The sequence below is a fragment of the Sparus aurata genome, chromosome 24 (genome assembly GCF_900880675.1).
Source record: "Sparus aurata chromosome 24, fSpaAur1.1, whole genome shotgun sequence".
In the NCBI taxonomy this organism is placed as follows: Eukaryota; Metazoa; Chordata; class Actinopteri; order Spariformes; family Sparidae; genus Sparus; species Sparus aurata.
In genome coordinates this window covers 17,120,631-17,138,407 of record NC_044210.1, presented here as the reverse complement: position 1 = coordinate 17,138,407, position 17,777 = coordinate 17,120,631, and the positions used below count along the sequence as shown (strand labels likewise).

Here is a 17,777-nt window from a genome sequence, read left to right as displayed (position 1 = left end):
TAAATGCATGCGTGTGGATATTTGCATTAAGCCCTGTTTTACGCCGGGCCTGGAACAATCTGCGTATACGGCACAGCTTCAATAAAGCTGGCCTACTTTCCTCTGTAGGATGAAGAGGAGGAGGAGGAGGAGGAGGAGGAAGTGGGGGATATTTTTACCACTCCGTCTGTATGGAGTGTAAACAAGACCAAAAGGGTGAAATTTCAAACAGCTGCTCAGAAGTTTCACCAATGATATTATAATTTATTGTAATCAGGGAGAAGTCGTGTGTTTTGTGGAGCGACGCAAAGGTTTGACAAAAGTATTTCAAACCTTGTTGCATCATTTCTTTTTTCTGTAATCCGTTCACACACACACACACACACACACACACACAAAAAAAAGCGATTCACAGCTGCAGCGGCTGCAGCGGCGCCTCGCTCCGTCAGCCTCCCTCTGTTTCGCGGTTTTAACACAAGCCCGGAAGGAAGCTTGATGGAGCGAAGTGTCAAACGCTCCGGTGGAGATGCCTGATGTCCGACAGCGCCGGGCTGCGGTTGCACTGCAGAGCTCCTCCCAGGTGTGAGTACGTGTGAAGCTTCTATCGACAAGTTAAAAAAATAAAGAATAAACCTCCTGATAGCAGAGCGGCAGTGTGTGTGTGTGTGTGTTTCTGGGTGATCGGAACAGATGGTCGATAGATTTTTTCTTTTCTTTTCATTTTTACTTCGATTCTCAGCGACGGCATGGAAAAACCTGCACATCAGCCTCCCACTGTCGTGTTTATTATGAGTGGGATCTGTGGGATTCGTTATCGAGGTTCAGATCTCGTGTGTTGGCAGCAAGTTGACCAACTTTCATTTCTTCTCTTCCTCGTACTTTTATTATTATATCTGTCTAATCGTCTGCGGCTCCAAATCCTCACTAACACCCCTTTTTCCACTGGTCAAATATCCAAATTAAACCTGCTCAGATTGGCGTTTTGTGTGCAGTGGGAATGTGACCCCGGTCAGCTGGTGGACAAAGTGTTGGAGGTGGAGTCAAGTTCATCCAATGAAAGCTGCTCAGTCGTGTTTTGAAGCCAAAGAAGTTCAACTTCCCGGCTGTGAAAACACCTGGATCACCGACCGAGCCGGCTAACTTCTGGTTCAGCGCCCGGCTAACTTGAATGGGGATAAAATAATCCAATCGCACGTCTCTTCTAGATGTTCCAGATGTTACTGGACCGGATTGTGACCCGGTTAAAAGAATCTATCCACCGTTTTACAGACGCTTCTTTCACAACGGGGTCTGGTTGGTGTTTTCTCTTCTGTTACAACTGTTTCCGACGCATTCAGGACACGAAATGTGACGCTTTAGATTAAAATCACCAGCTAAATTTCGTGGAATGGGGGTATAAAGCACCAAATTAATGATTAGTTTGCCTATTATTTTCTCTATGATTAATAGTTTGGTCTATAAAACATCAGAAAACAGTGAAAAATCATCCAAGAGTCCAAGCTGACCTCATCAAATGTCTCACTTTGTCCTACAAATAGTCCACAACCAGGAAAACCAGCACGTTTTGGAGCCTGGAACAAGCAAAATTTAGTTTCCGAATAGTTTTCTGTTTGCTGTCTACCTGATTCATTGACGAATGCATCTCTAATCAATCGAGTCATCCGCTTCATGACTCACTGACACCATAATCTTCAGCACCTCTGCTCTGACCGTGTGCTGTGTACATTTAACAGACCCTCACTGTCATGCAGGGAGGCCCGGTCCGGTTCAGGCAGGTAGAGCCCGTCCTCCACCTCCATGGGACGACCCGGACATCCGGACGCCTCCATGGCTCCGCCCTGCGAGTCTCCTGCCGCAAGCACACACGACAAACACACATTTAAACATTTCTCTACAAAACCAAGAGGAATGTAAATACATATAAATCGAGTCAGACGGCGGACTGACTCCTCTTAATCTCAGGAACTGAACATATTGATTGTTTGACACAGAAGAATATTACATTTTATAGCAGTGACTTTTGTTTTATTGGAAAGCCGACAGTGAGGAACGAGCGAGGAGCCCGAGTGGAGGGATCTGTGACAGAATAGTAAATGGGTCCATTTCAAAGCTCAGATATACCGACGGACACTTTGTTTTGTTTTGCTTCGCCGGCCGTCGCTGCATCCTGGCAATTTTCTGCCCTTTGGATGTTAAATTGACTTTCTACATCCGGAAAAAACAGCTTTCAAAATCATCTTTTCTAACATGTGGGACTTTAAATTAACAGTTTGCGATTTAGAAACAATTATGTGGTTAAAAAGACAGAAATAGTACCTGCAGATCTCCATGCAAACGACTTCTCAGACGAGCTTTCGGCAGAAGAGACGAGGAGGAAATGGAGGAGAGGAGAAAGCAGAGAGAGAGAGAGAAATCAAATCAGAGTCATGGCCGAATACTTTATATTCAATCAGTCGGGGAAGAGGCAGGAAGAAGAAAGTGCTTCTAACGTAAAGGAAAGAAATATATATGAAAACCTTTTTGCCCGGAAAACATTTCTTCACATTCAATCTACGAGGAACGGAGCGTTATTGTGTGAATTTGCTTTTTCAAATTGATATAAAAATGGAAGTCAGTTGACCCCCAGCTGGAGATCAGATGTGTTATATAACCTGACGCATCGCCATGAAATGAGTTATCTGGAGTAAGAAAACACCTGCGAGAACAAAGAAGCGGGCGGATGAATTATTGATCAAACATTCCTGATGATTTCAGACATAATCTTGATTTATTTTCATGCATTAGAGGTCAAAATCGAATAAAAAAAATCGAGATATAAATAGACAGAATCAGCTGAAGGTGTGTGTGTTCAGATGGGAGTGAACATCGTCCCTCATGAAGACAAATATCACCATTATGTGGTTTGACAGAGCCGAATGCAGCCATGCATGAGTAACAGCCGGCTGTAAGCCTTAATAACAACAATGATTATGTTTCGGGGGCATTTAAAGACTAAAAAAAAATTCATTTAACTCCCATAAAAGAAATGTTAAATGACAGTAAATTGCATCCAAAGTGAAACAGAACCAGTCAATGACATCATTTTCACAGAAAGCTTTCTGTTTTATCACAACCTCGTGAATAAGAGCTCAAAGGATAAAACTGATCTGATTTTTATGAACATTAAATGCTTTCAAACGGCTGAAAACTCTCCTGCGGCTGCATGAAAAGCTGAAGTGAATCTGCCTGTCAAGATTTGAACGGAGGCACATTTTACCAGCTTTTGTTTTAAACAATACGTCCTTGATTTCAAACGCGAGAGGACAAAAGAAGGCTTTTTATATCGCGCCCAACAACCGCCAATTATGCCCGCTGCAACGACAACTGTTGCTAGCGAGTTTTAATAAGCTGTCATAAGCTAATAAAGCTAACAGAAGAACCGCGTTTGTGAAAACACTGTTTTACCAGCCGACTTGGATCTTAAATACGCTCTTGATGGCAACATAAATAATATAATTCTTGAAGACTGACGGTGTGTTTCCACAGGAGGAATAAACACCCAAAAGTCACGTCAGATTCTGCTCTGATCCAGAGTTGTTATTAGATTACTTTTGTCTTCACTCCTGTTTATCAGCCCGACTGCAGCAGCAGTAAAAGAAGAGTGAGAACCGAGATCTCAGGTGAGTGCTGAGGTCATTGAGAGGCTCGACTAAATACAAACACACGCCACCCTCGACGTGAACAGCAGCTTCACTCCTAAGGCAATTACGCAAATTTTACGTTATGTTACGCAAATCTACACAAACGATCCCTGTTTTGAGCTTTTACAGGGTAAACTTCTCCAAATCAAATACAAAATTAGCTTAGTGGTAACATTAGCTTGAACTCTGATTTAGTAGCCTCCAGTATCAGCTTCAACAGAGCGACAAAACAGTGGAGTTACTTTTATTTTTTGATATAACCTCTAACGAAATAATGCGTCAGGAAAAAGCTCCTTAGCATTGGAAGCTACGCTGGGTTAGCTGGACAAGCTAACATTTGCTCAAGTTAGAGCGCGAGCACAGAGGTTCATCGGATCCTTGTAATCTTGCTTTCGTATTTTTTGTCCTAGATGGTCCAGAAAATTCAGACTCATTTTAGGGGCCACAAACACACCATGTTAGCTTGCGTTGCTACGGTTGCTAAGCTATGATTGGACAGAAACTTCCTCATGTATAAGCAATCTGCTGCTAAAGAAAAATGATGCAAAATCAGCCATTAAATCCAACAAACAGGTCAACTTCACATTGTCAAACCTACCTGCTACTGTCTCCTGCTGGGGACTCGGCTCCCAGCATGCACCTCTCCAGCTGGCTCGCCACAATCTGCCGCTCCTCCTCCAGCTCTCGAGTCAGTCGCTCGAACTGAAGCTCCTGCGGGGAAAGACATTCACAGCAGCGATTACAACCACACATCCACCATGACACTGCAATTTTAAGCCTCCTTTTTAAGACCCATTTGATGCCAGTTAGAATTAAATGTAAAACCCATTTCTGTGTTCTGGTCTGCGTGACTTGACTGATTTCTCACCGGCTGTGAGCTTCGCTGAAGAGACTGAAGCGCCGTTTTAAACCCGTTAAAGTGGATTTGAGATTTAAAAAAAACACTAAAAACTGTGTCCGGGACCTTTCAATGGCCGTCAGCTCTGATAATATAATTACACATAATTTCAGCGTTTAAGTACAAAGAGAGGGAGAGTTGAGCAGAGAATGATAAAATACAGGGCTGCGACTGACATTAGAGGGTATAAACAGATAATGAGCTGCTTCTCGTGCAGCATGTTGATGATTCTGGGTCCAACAAATACATCCAGAACATTTGACTGACGATATGATAACATGATGGCGTGTTGGTGCCACGTATTCTGCAGAGACTCATCAAATCTTTGTGGTGCGTTCAGGAACAGCTGGGACAAATCCTACTGATTCTACCTTTAAGTTTAATAGTCTTTGATTTATATTAATATGATGTGAGCTTCAGTTATTTTTGACCAGAAATTGGCTGTAGAAATGTCCTTCAGAGGGAGACTTTTTACTGTGATACTCTGAGTACATTTCAGAGCTGTACTTGATTACTTTTACTTGAGTAAAGAAGTTGCACCAGTACTTAATACTCAAGTATCTGTACTTCCTCTGGCTCTCTGCAAGTAACCGTAGTTTTCATTGTCAAACTTCTTACACACATCTTTCTTTTATTAATGGAACAGTGTAGCTACGTCCATAAAATGTGGAGAAAAACAAAAACATTCACATTTTAGAGGCTGGATCCAAAAACTTTTCGGCATCTAAGCTATAATGAAGCAAATAATGAAGTTTGAAGACTGATTTGGAGGCAGCTCTCACAAGTCAAGTCATTTTTGTGTAAATTCTCCAATTTAAAGATATTTTCTTCCTCACTTTGCATCATTCCAACCCTAATATCCATCATTTATACCAATATCTTCCATTCAGAGATAGATATCGACATGCTAGGATTACACAAATTACAGAAAATTGTTAAAACACTATAAAAATACACACTTGTTTCCTTTATTAATGAAAAAAATAATAGTTATGTGCATAAAATGTTCAGAAAAACATTTTAGAGGCTGGATCCAAAAACTTTTTGGCATCTAGGCTTTAAAAAAACAAATAATTCATCCCAGATCTGAAGTTTGAGGATTGATTTGGACGCAACTCTCACAAGTTAAGTCAAGTTTGAGTTAATTCTCAGATTTACAGCTCTTCTTTTCCTCACTTTGCATCATTCCAACCCTAATATCCATCATTCATACCAATATCTTCCATTCAGAGATAGATATCGACATGCTAGGATTATACAAATTACAGAAAATTGTTAAAACACTATAAAAATACACAGCAATAATGCTTTTGTGGGATGTTATGCAGCATTAGTAATAACGTCTTTCGTTGCTTCTTTTCAATATAACCATTTGATTTTCATACGTACAGTAAAAGTTACATTAAAGATCTGAAATGCTGCTTTTCATTTCTGTCATTAGGGGAACGTATTCGCTGACGAGCACTCGCTGTTTCTCATAAACTGTCGTCTGGACATTAAAGCGTTTAAATGTTTGTGTTGTGTCTTGATACTGAATGAATTCTGCCCACCAGGATGTTCCAGTTCCAGAAACGATCCAGTTTGCTTCTCGACGAGGCGCCAAAATATATCAACAGAGGCTCTCTGACAGCAAATATTGTTTTTTTAAAGTCAGACTGAGACTTGACACATTTCACATTTCTCTGTGACTAACCTGACTTTTCTCTGGGAATTTAAGACCATGCATAACTATATTCAAAACCTTTTAAAGCCTTCAGTGAAGATAATTTGATTTTTATACGAGTTCAGACCTTCTGGCCTGCTTGTTTTCTCTCTCCTGATCTCAGTCTTCAGGCGGTACCACCTACTGAACTAGAGATGGATCTGTGCTGCAGGTTGATGTGACATTTTGGAAAATATGACGAGCCACACACAATATGTCTTATGCATTAGACCTGCAGCCGGTGCCTTGCTCAAGGGTATGAAAGCGAAGCAGATGTTTGCCGAATGTCTGCGGATGGCTGGTTGTTCTGGCACTCCCCTCATTTGAATTCTGTTACATAACGCGGAGGGCTTCCCAGCTGCTTCATAAATCTTCTAGGAACCACAGCTGGTGTCATCACGGAGCGCCACTGGAGAATTAGCTGTCTGCGACTAATGTCTAAATGTGAAACAACCCGGCTGGAACACACACAGCCTCCTGAGAAACCCCTGACGTCGGAGTCGTTCAGGGAAATGTTCTCAGAGGTCGACTTGTTTTAAAGTCAATTTCACAACCTGTAGTCTGGGTCGATTGATCGTTTGAAGGAAAACTGACGCCAAGAGGTGCTCGGAGGCTTTTAGTTAACACAAAAATGTAAAAATACTAGTGTGATAGTATGAAAACGAGGAAGCCTGTTGGCAGCCTTTCGCAGATATCTTGACGAGAAGATATTTCAGGAACTGGAAACGAAATCTGGTGACCAGCGTCCAAACCTTTCAGAGATCACAACAAATACGCTCCTCTCTTAAAAACACACGTGTCACCTAAAAGATTCATCTTCAGATAATCTAAAGGGGGATTACTTTGAGTTTTTACTTCAAGTATAGATACAGATAACACAAATAAATCAGATGAATACCAGTAGAGTCCGAGCAAAGATGGCGGACTATCTATCTAACTGGTTCAGTAGGCTTCCATTCATAATCCTCTGAAACTACAAAAGACACTTTCAGTAAATCCATACTTGCAGCTCTCCATCTGTTTACATCTCCTGATAAAAGCTCTTTTGTATTTGGGTCAGCGCCGGCCCGTGAGACGCCCTGACGCTCTCCGTCAGCCGGATGGTGTGCAGTGGTTTCACTTAATGGCCTCCACATGTTGGTTAGCTGCGTGATATCTCAGCTGACGGCCAAAACAACAACAAACAGACGCCATGATTCAGCTTCTGGATACAAAATGAAAATCCTGACATCATCTGACATAATGTGCCACATATATATATATATACATACAGACAGAAGGGCTGCATATACGTTATCACTTCAGCTGCAGACTGCACGAAGCTCTAACGATCCCCATGAGGAGATTGGGTACACACAGCTAATTTTGCAGCGCTAATAAGTGTTGATTTTTTCCGCAGCAATTATTCCGAGTTAATTGGAGAGCTGTTTGTCCGCTTACAGGGCTGCCGGCTGCTCCAAACCATCGCAAAAATGTTAATTTATTGTGCAAATGCAGAAAATGGACTCTGTTTTGAGTGCAGACTTACATAAGAGTTTATTCTCTAAAGTTTTTAAGTGGTTTGACGTTTTTCTAGGGAAATAAGTAGAGAAACTTTAGGATTATTATGTCGGTGTGTCAGGACGTTTCTATAGCTGTGTGTTTGAAGACGATAACAGATATTTTTGTCGAGACTTGGGGACATTTTCCAGCTGTGTTCATGGCAACATCTGCATATTTCTAAGGAGATGTCCGGACAATCTGCAGCCATGTTGGTGGCAACATAACTGGAACTGACGTCCGGACAAATCCCAGCAGTGTTTGGAGACAAAACCAACTATTTCTTGATGAGACGTCGAGACATTTTGACGCCAACAAAACCAGATATTTCTACAGAAACTACTAGAACATTTCAAGCTGTTAGTGGCAACACAAACAGATTTTCTGTCGAGACGTCAGGACATTTCCCAGCCGTGTTAGTTGCAACTAAATCGGATATTTTTCATGAGAGGTTACAACATTTTCCAGACTTATTTTAAGCCAAAACTAATCATTTCCTAATCCTAAATAGTTCTAGTCCCTGACTCTATCCAGATCTGCATGGCTGACAAGCGAAAAGCCACTATTTGAGGCTGCTTTTAAACATTTTTAAGTGTGAAACCACTGGATAATTTTGACGATACGTTGGGTGAGGGGTAGGGACGACAAAACCAGGTATCCTAAGCCAAAACATGATCAAGTCGTTACCCTGACCGAGTGTTTTTGCCCTGACCGAGTGTTTTTGTGCCTTAATGTAGCCAAAACATGTCACAATTAGAAATAGAAAGCTTCAACATGTCTGCGGTTTGCAGGAACGTACATTGCCGACATTTATTCTGGTGATTGTGTCGGATTTGCACAAGTGAGATAAAACCAGTGATGGGTTCATAAAGAAAAAAAGGAGATGTCCAGGAAGCTTTTCACTGAGAAAGAGACATCGAGACGTCGCCTCATATGTGAAGCGACGGTATCAGCTGCACCGTTGACGCGCTCACTCCTTCAGAGGACACAACAGTGTGTCATTCAACCAGCATGCTGCTCAAACGTGCTGCATCCGTCCACGGCATCACTGCTGACTCGGCCTCTCTCTGCTCCTTACATCACTCCAGAGCAGCAGGGAGACGGCACAGGAACACACAGCCCTCCTTGTTGCAGCCTCGCAACGTTACGGCGCGCCTCGAGGGACAAACAGAGCCACGTCTCGCCCCTGCGCCCGTCGCCTCGTGATGTCTGCAAACACGCCGAGCCCTGCCAGGCCGAGGCAAAGCCGTGGCAGGCGACGTCTCGTACCAGCTGGGGGCTACCGGACGACTCGCCTCGGTTTATTGTGCGCTGTCACAAAGTCTTTTTCTCTCTCTTATCGAGTGACTTCAACCACAGGCCCTCTCTCCGCGTCGTCCTCCTCCTCGCCGTGTCTAATCACAGCCCAGCAGTTTGGTTTATCCAGGCCGCATCTGAGATACCCGTGAAATGTTCGCCCTAGTTCTGCCGCTGCGACACATCGCCGCTCTTAAACATCTTAAGGGAAGAATTCGCTCCCTTAAACGCTTTCTTACTCTGACGGATATCTGTCCCGTGACTTGTCGGAAACCTTTCACACGCGGCATTAATCGCGTTTGTCTTTTATTCCCTCCCAAAGGTGGCCTCTTACTCTGACGTCCAACAATCACACAGGGAGAAATCATCAGAGGATGAAGCAGCGATATCGTCTCCAACACCCACAATAGCCTCGACAGACCACAATGCCGCGCATCCGGCTTCTGTTTTGCCATCTCGCCTGCTCTCGCCGCCTACACATGTAACCCATAGATGGATTAAAAACACTTCAGTCTCTTTGTACGCCCAAACGCCCACCTTTGATGGGAAGCAACAAGTTTTGCTCTTTTTTGTCTCTGAGGGATGTCAGGAAGGCTTTCTGGGAGACGGCGGACGTCACTAAGTAGATGAGGCATGTGGAGGCAAACCGGGTTCACGGGGAGAGAAAAACAACCCCTGACGAGATCTGAAACAGGATCCGAGGGCGGGTTTTCTGTAGAATCGGGAGACATCAGCGTTTGCTGTACGAAAACCTCAGGCGCCTGTGATCCGAAGTCAACAAGGCAGGCTGCGACAAGAGGCCATCATAAGCTCTCTCTTTCCAAAAATATGACATGCATTCAAATCCAGGCAGATGTCAAACAGCAACAGTTTTTATGCCTCGGATACGATCATGGGCAGGGCAGCTCGGGGGTTGGTGACATAACTGGATTGACAGAGCCGGTTTAACCCTCCGATTCAGACTGTGACCCTGCAGCTCATGCGAGGTGAGCCTCTCGCAGGGAAAAAGCAGCTCCCTCGGTCATATCGAGCGCTATGGTTCGGTAAATTGGCTTTGACGCGGCGCGTGCCGTTTCTGGACCTAATCGTCGGGATCAATCCGAGCACGGAGGAGCGCTGACGTGGCCCAGTTGTGTTGTTGTTTTAACGAGCCCTCCCTCCTTCTGTTTTTTCTCTCTCCCTCTCCGGCTTTTGCTGAGCGTGCATGTTCTTTTCCAGCAGCTCCATGCGTCACATTCATGCAGCGGGATCCTGCTTTCACACCTGGGAGCTGCCCCGCACAACAACAGTCTGCAACGGGGAAACCAAAACGCGTCGCTGGATGAATATCTGGTGTCATTTGGGCAGAAAAGCAGCCTCCGTGTTTTAGAAATAATGAAAGATCAGCGTGCTTTGTTTTCCTCTAACAGGATAAAAAGACCTCTGGGAGAATTCTTTGGGATGTTGTTGTTGTTTATTGACCTGGCTGCCCACGCCAAAACCCATCGCCGGGCCACCACTACAAGCTCACGCTGTGCAGCCAAGCATCGTCCAACCCCCCAGAGCTTTATTTTAAATTCTGGGGAAGCAACCGAACATATTAAGTACGTCTGAACCGAACAACAGAGAGAAAGTGTATAAAATGAGAAACAGGACGAGCAGAATATTTACGGCTGACTGTGATTCGGTAGCCGCTGTTTTTTCGAATGTTTCTCTCGACGTAAGAAATCTGTCGCCGCTTTCACGAACTGCTGGAGCGAGCAAGATGAAAAATGTGTGTGATACTGAGAAAGACAGAGTGAAAAAAGTCTCCACTTTCATTTTGATTTTGGTGCTTTAAGATGCATTTCGCTCCCTCAAACATACTGAAAGGAATATGTGAACATTTTGAAGTGGCAAGTCGGATGTCTGTCCGTTAAATAGAAGCTATCAAGCAGCCGATTAGCTTAGCTTAGCATGAGGACTGGGAAATCTACATCCGAGCCCATCTACTTTAATCACAAAGGAACATATTTGACTTTATTTAATCGATACAAAAGCCAAAATGAAAATTTTTACCACTTTTTATGCCCGAATATTTCTCGCGTAAGAGCAGTAACTTCCCACTGTTGCATCTGTTAAATCCTTTGTGCTAAGCTAAGCTAATCGCATTCACTTCATCAATCCATTTTTATTAAAGATCCAGTGTGCAGGATTTAGAGGGATTTATGGGCAGAAAAAATATTATCTTCATTACGTTCTCATTAGTGTGTAATCACCCAAAAATAAAATGTTTTCCACGAGAGAAGGTTATTTTAGCGGCCCTGGTCGCCTTCTGGAGAGCAAACAGGAGGGAAACCAGTGGAGGGAATTAGCTAGCTAGCGTGCTACTTCCTAACTGTATGTTTACTGGTTGTCTGGAGCTAATGGGTTGTTGCCAGCTGGAGGAGCAGCAGCAGAAGAGGTCGGTGTGTTTACTGGGGAAACTACAACTCAGAAACTACCGTATCAGACCGCGACTCTTTGAGTTAACAAGAGGTTGATTTGATGTTTCAGCTGTGCTCGTCAAGCTGATTATATTTTCTGTTCAACAGTCTGATCTAATGTTTAAAAGCAGAAGGTGTTGGTGTGTTTACCGGGGAAACTACAGCTTAGAAACTACTGTATCAGAAACACAAGAGAAGACAGACAAAACCGGAGATAAGTTGAACCAAGAGGAGTTTGTGAGGTACAGAAATGCATAAGTTACATATTCAGCAGCACACCATGATTAAAAAAAAATGCAATATTACTAATATGAAGAAGTGCTGTCTTGGTAACAGCCTTGATATGAGATAAGATGAGACAGACAGAGATAATACAGCCATCAACGAACGGACAAGTATGACAGTCTTATGAGCACATTCTATAAATGTCTGACTATTTCTTCACTGCCAAATGTTTTCTCCCCAAACGGGGGGAAAAAAATGACAGGATTTCTGGTTCATTGCTTCTTCAAAGAGGCTGTGAACTTCAGAGGAAAGTGGTTGAGGAGCTTTAGCACGCAGCTAGCTGGAGGTCAGCTTCAATGTCAACCCCAACAAGCACAAAATCCTCTGACGCCAGACTTTGGCTCGGTGAAAAATTCATATTGTGACAGCTCCCTAAACTGTTCAGCTCTGATATCGGAGACATATTTCATTCTTGATTTCGGGGAACGGTGCAAAAAGCAGCTACGGGCGTCTCATCTTTCATTCCGGAGCATCTTTGCCGCGAGCTGTTGTCTCAACATCTAATCAATCTCGCAATGTTTGCTGCAGAAGTGACAAACTGTGGACCAACACCACGTACAGGTTTTCCAAGTTCCCCCTCCACAACGTCTCCAGCTCTGGTATTTCCCTGCCCACGTCGATCACACTCCTAATTTTAATGGGCTAAATGAGAGCAAAGTGGAAAAGCATCAGGCCCTGAACACAATGGCAGGCAATAACTGATGTGCTCCATTTAGCACGTCTAATTTGACATTTTTGTGGAGGAACTGCAGGCGGTAGATTTGACGCTTCAGCAGCGCTGGCGCCTGCATTTCAACACAGAGAGGAAGGTAAAGCTGGTTGATTGTATTTTCTGGTCACAGCCTGTTCAACAGTCTGAGACACTACACGATCTAATGTTTGCTTCCGAGTCAGAATCGCAGTCGTGCTTCTTTCGTTGCCGGGTGTGTTTTTTTGTTCGCTGTTAATCATCCATTTCTTGCCGTCTTGTTATCAACATGCAGCCGCTGATAAAAGAAATCAGCTCTCTTCTCCGGAGCAGCGAAACACATTATGGCTTTCAGCGAGCGTTCAGGACTGAAGGACAGACCAGATGATTTGTCATCCAATCCCCACACACAACCCACAGGAGGGGTCTCTGAGTCAGGCAGCCCTCACGCCTAAATGACAAAACACATAACGTCATTCTCAGCGCATTACAATGCTTCATATCAGCTTTGTCTTGCGTGTTTTGTTTTTGTTTTGGTGCCAACATCTACCGAGTTAAAGGGGCTTGCTGGATCTTGGTGGACTCCATTTCTACGCCAACGTTTAGCTACTTGTCGTATCCTTTGGGCTGTCGGGGAAAGTACGACTGCACATCCTCCAGATTCCCAGCAAGTAATCCGAAGCTGACAGCAATCTTACATACAATACATCAACCAGACCAGTTTGTGTACTAGGTTTTGACCTTGAAAAATCATCACCAAAATCCAAATTTGTGCAGTTTTTCCTCACTAGATCACAAACTGCTTTAACTTATATTGACACCAGTGACTCTCACATGTCAGCCGGCTGGATCGAAGACCCGAACGGGATTTAAACGACTCTAGAGGTCCTCAGAGGTTAAATGCCGGGGATGTAATGTTTGTAAGATTTACACCAAACTTGTCGTCTCACACTCACAATATTTGCTTATGAAATCCAATCACATTATCAAATTGTCGACTTCTGCAGCACAACACATTCCCACCTTTGTTTTTTGAGGTCAGGAAGTTTCTTGACCATAAGTCATTTTGAGCAGCTGGGAAAAAAACCAAGCGTGACATTTTTCTGGGGCGTTTCTTGGACAATAAACAGAACATTGTGAAGGAATAGTTGCCCTTTCAGCTGCCTTTTACAGAAAAAGTGCAGATCAATATCGCAATCTTAGTCCGTGGAGTTGTTTTGTTACCTCAAACTACACAGCGCGAGTTGCTGGTTCAAACTTATTGACCCTTAAACTGATCAAGCATCCGTTCCTGATAATTACAGAGGTGCGACGGTCCTGAATCGAGCTCCCGAGTGCGAGGGATAAAACAAGCAGCACATCCATCACACGCATCCTCGTCGCTGCAGCGGGAAACTGAGGCAGCAGTCACGGATTCTCATGTGTGAAATGAACGAGTTCCCAGCAGCGAGCGGAGCCTTTGAGGCATTAACTATGATCGAGGGGTGACAAAGCAGCTCCTGCTGCGCTCCGCGGGAAAAAAACCAAAGCGACATCAAGGGAGCCCAGCAGCCTTTTCCTTAACTTCACATCAATCGAGACTTAAGAGGAATCCGAGGCCCCAATTTTTGTCTGCTAGCTCCGAGGAAAATCGCAGATTAAAAGTAAAGCAGATTCCCTTTTCTTGGACATCATAAGCCTTTAAATAGCAGTGTGCCTGATTCAGTGTCACAAACCCAGGGACTAAGTTGAGAACGTGGCGACTGTCCAGGCATAATTAAGAGCAGGAGAACAGACAGACTCCCGAGCTGACGGGATGGAAGGGAAGCGTTGATATAACAGCGGGGAGACGAGACAGACGGAGGCAGCCGCCAGTCTCTGTTGTGTTTCCCTCCATTAATATGTAACGCAGATCTGAGGGTTTTCAATAGCAGAAGAAACAGATGTCAACATCTCTAACTGTCAGTTCAGATCAACATGCAGAGCTCAGAATATGTCGGCAACACATTAATTAAATTCTACATCATTTAACCGGAGACGACTGTCACAACTTTTGTCACACCGGCTTTGAGCTTCGACAGCGACGACGGCGACGGCGACGACGGCGGCATGGAAACGGAGGGAGAATAAGTGAGAAGTTGATGATTTGGGGAGAAGCTTCACTTCAGTCGGAGGCAGAAGACGAGACTGTAACAGAAATGTGTGAAGAACAAGACAACAGAACACGCTCAGAAACACTTTCATAACGCCGCTGTCAGTTCTCATAAACGTTTGTTCTCGAAGTCGTCTCTGTTCTTCATCTCGTGAAAAATCTGCCGTGTCGGAAGTCTTTTAAATAAGAGCTCCGCTTCGGATGACGTGCAGTTTACTCCTGTCGGGAAACATGGCTGCTGTTGTTGTATTACTTCACACCGAGGTCCACGTCCAAGGAAATCATTAATGAGAGTTTTAATAGAATTTTGGGTGCAAATTCGTTAAGGCTCAGCATGGAGACCCATTACATTTCAGCCTCATCTGGAGATAATCCTCAGGATTTGCTCACTAAATTTGGGTGAATCACAGGCTGCATTTATCCTGCGAGCAGGGGCGGAGCTACACGGGTGGTGGTGGTGGAGGTGCCCGCCATCAGAGTCAGATGGTGGCCAGTTGGCTTTTTAGTGTCATAGATGGTTTACTAAACAGGCCGACTGGGTGCAGAGCCAGGAACACTGGACTGACAACAAAGAGACAAAAAACAACCAGAAAGACACAAAACAACCAGAAAAAGACACAAAATGACCACAAAGACACAAAATAACCACAAAGACACAAAATAACCACAAAGAGACACAAAATGACCACAAAGAGACACGAGACAACCACAGAGATGCAAAACAACCACAAGGAGACAACAAACAACCACAAAGAAACAAAACAACCACAAAGTGACACAAGACGACCACAAAGAGACACAAAACAGCCACAAAGAGACACAAAACAGCCACAAAGAGACACAAAACAACCACAAAGAGACACAAAATAACCAGAAAGAGACACAAAACAACCACAAAGACACAAAATAACCAGAAAGAGACACAAAACAACCACAAAGACACCCAAGACAACCACAAAGAGACACAAGGCAACAACAGAGACGCAAATCAGCCACAAAGAGACAAAAAACAGCCACAAAGAAACACAAAATAACCAGAATGAGATGATAAATGACACCAAAAAGATACAAGACGACCACAAAGTCATGCAAAACTGCCACAAAGAGACGCAGAGACACATAACAACCACAAAGAGACGAAAAAGGATGACAAAGACACACAAGATGACCACAAAGAGATGCACGACGACAACAAGGGCTTTGCCAAAACATCCACTCAGAGACACAAAATGAGTACAGAGAAAGAAGCAGAGTCACGAAACAACAACAGAGATGCAAAACGACCACGAGGAGACACACACGTACTGCAAAGAGACACAAAAGAAGCACAGAGAGACAACGACCATGTTTTGTGTCTCTCTCAGTCGGAGCTGTTGTGTCATGCAGGTGGCGACATGTTTGTGTGTCCACGTCTGTAGATACTGATAACAACTATTCATTGATACAAGTGTTGATGTGCAGCGAGGTCCCTGGACAGCCGGTCACACAGTGGAGTAGATAAGATGAGCCAACCAGAGAGGGTCAGATAAAAGTCTGGAAGCACACAGAACCAGAACCAGAACAAAAAGAAGAAGAAGAAGAAGAAGAAGAAGAAGAAGAAGAAGAAGAAGAAGAAGGGTGTGTCTGCAGCCCCTCAGGCCTCCTACCTGCTCTTTGACGGATGCCAGGAGGTTGTTGGTGGTGGTGGTGTTGCTGTTGGCGTTGGGCGTGAGGCCCTGACAGCTCGGGCCCTCTCGGACCGCCATGGGCCCTTCCCCCTCCGCGTCCCCCTCCTCCATCTCTCCCTCCGCCTCCCCCTCGATATAGTCCAGAGCCGGCTGGCTGCTGAGGCGCCCTCTCTGACCTGCAGGAGACGGTGTTGACCTCAAACCTCTGAGTTTATAAACCAGATCTCACCACAGACTCACTCATTCTCTCCGGGTGCAGACTGAACCTGCTGTGAGGACCGGGGAGGCTTTAACCCTTCAGCCGGTCACATCTTGCAATAGTTCTCTACCTTAAAAGGTGATGCACTGCACAACTGCAGGTGTGCACGAGCCATTTAACACAGCATGTCACGTTTGCAGGGTGCAGAGCTCGAGCTCAGCCTCTCCATCACACGCCACACAGCAGCCTGTCTGTCAACCGTGCACATCAATCACTCAGCCTCCATCTGGCAGCCAAGGACGAGGTCACAGCGACTCACCGGACCGGAGACGGAGCGGCGGAGCGCGGCTGCACCGGGGAGCCGAGCCTCGCTGTCCCTCTCTCTCCCCCCCCCCCCCCCCCGGCTCTGAGCGCGACTCACCGGCCAGATGTTGCTGTTAGACGCAGGCCACAGCTGGCTCGATCCGTCCTGTTACGCATCCATCCTCCTCCGTGACAGCTACTCCACTCGGCACGCGCCGACGCACAAACAAACAAGCGAGCGAAAAAAAAGCAGTCACCCCGCGCGCGCGTCCACGTCCACGCACTCCTCTCCTCGTGCGGGGTTTTATGATCACCTTCCTTCTTATTTCAGTTCCAACGCGCCCATCGATCGTCCGCGCGGCGCCCAGCCTCCCGCCCACCTGCCCGCCCAGCCGCTGTACCCGATCAGCGGCGTGACGTCACCATGCGGCTGTATGGATTATTTTCTTCTTCTTCTTCTTCTTCTTTTTTACCGATACATGAATCGATCAGCTGCCGATGCGCCCGCTGCATGCGTGATGTGCGGCGGCTGCGGGAGGAGAGACGCGCTCATGGGGGGCGGGGATGCAGCCTGCAGCTCGAGCGTGCGTGTGCGTGTGCATGTAAGCGTGTGTGTAAATGAGGATGTGTGTGTGTGCGTGTGTGTGTGCGTGCGTGCGTGTGTGTGTGTGTGTCGGCCCGGTGGGACTCCCACAGGAAGATTTAATAGTAAAACTTTATGAAGTAGCTCCGTAGAAAATGATGGAGCTCCACTTTTATGGAAGTTCATCAGTGCCAAAATGTTTTAATTATGAAAACAAAACAAAAAAAAGACATATAAAGTCAGAATTATGAGGTAATAAATGTGTCCTGTTTATTTATTTTTTTTACTTTTCCCCATTTTTCAAACAATTTTTAATGACATATGTTGAAAAAAAAACTCACCTGCTCAGAGATTAAACTTTCAAATTATTATTATTAATATTT

The 17,777-nt window shown here is 44.8% G+C and overlaps 1 protein-coding gene across 3 annotated transcripts in view; it reads right to left on the bottom strand.

Annotated features, from left to right (window-relative positions):
• The window catches only part of LOC115576788 (plakophilin-4-like), a 42,628-nt gene extending 25,218 nt beyond the window's left edge, over positions 1-17,410 (bottom strand). Inside the window, exons 1-5 of one of the 3 annotated variants that reach the window (XM_030409353.1) lie at positions 16,930-17,410; positions 16,289-16,485; positions 4,258-4,370; positions 2,296-2,330; positions 1,715-1,828 (exon numbers count right to left, since the gene is read on the bottom strand). In XM_030409353.1, coding sequence (XP_030265213.1) covers positions 1,715-1,828; positions 2,296-2,330; positions 4,258-4,370; positions 16,289-16,420 — 394 coding nt within the window. In that variant the 5' untranslated portion in view covers positions 16,421-16,485; positions 16,930-17,410. The remainder of the gene's footprint in view (positions 1-1,714; positions 1,829-2,295; positions 2,331-4,257; positions 4,371-16,288; positions 16,486-16,929) is intronic. The other 2 variants (XM_030409354.1, XM_030409355.1) reach the window with 2 other exon arrangements.
• Between the last annotated feature and the right edge of the window lie 367 nt (positions 17,411-17,777).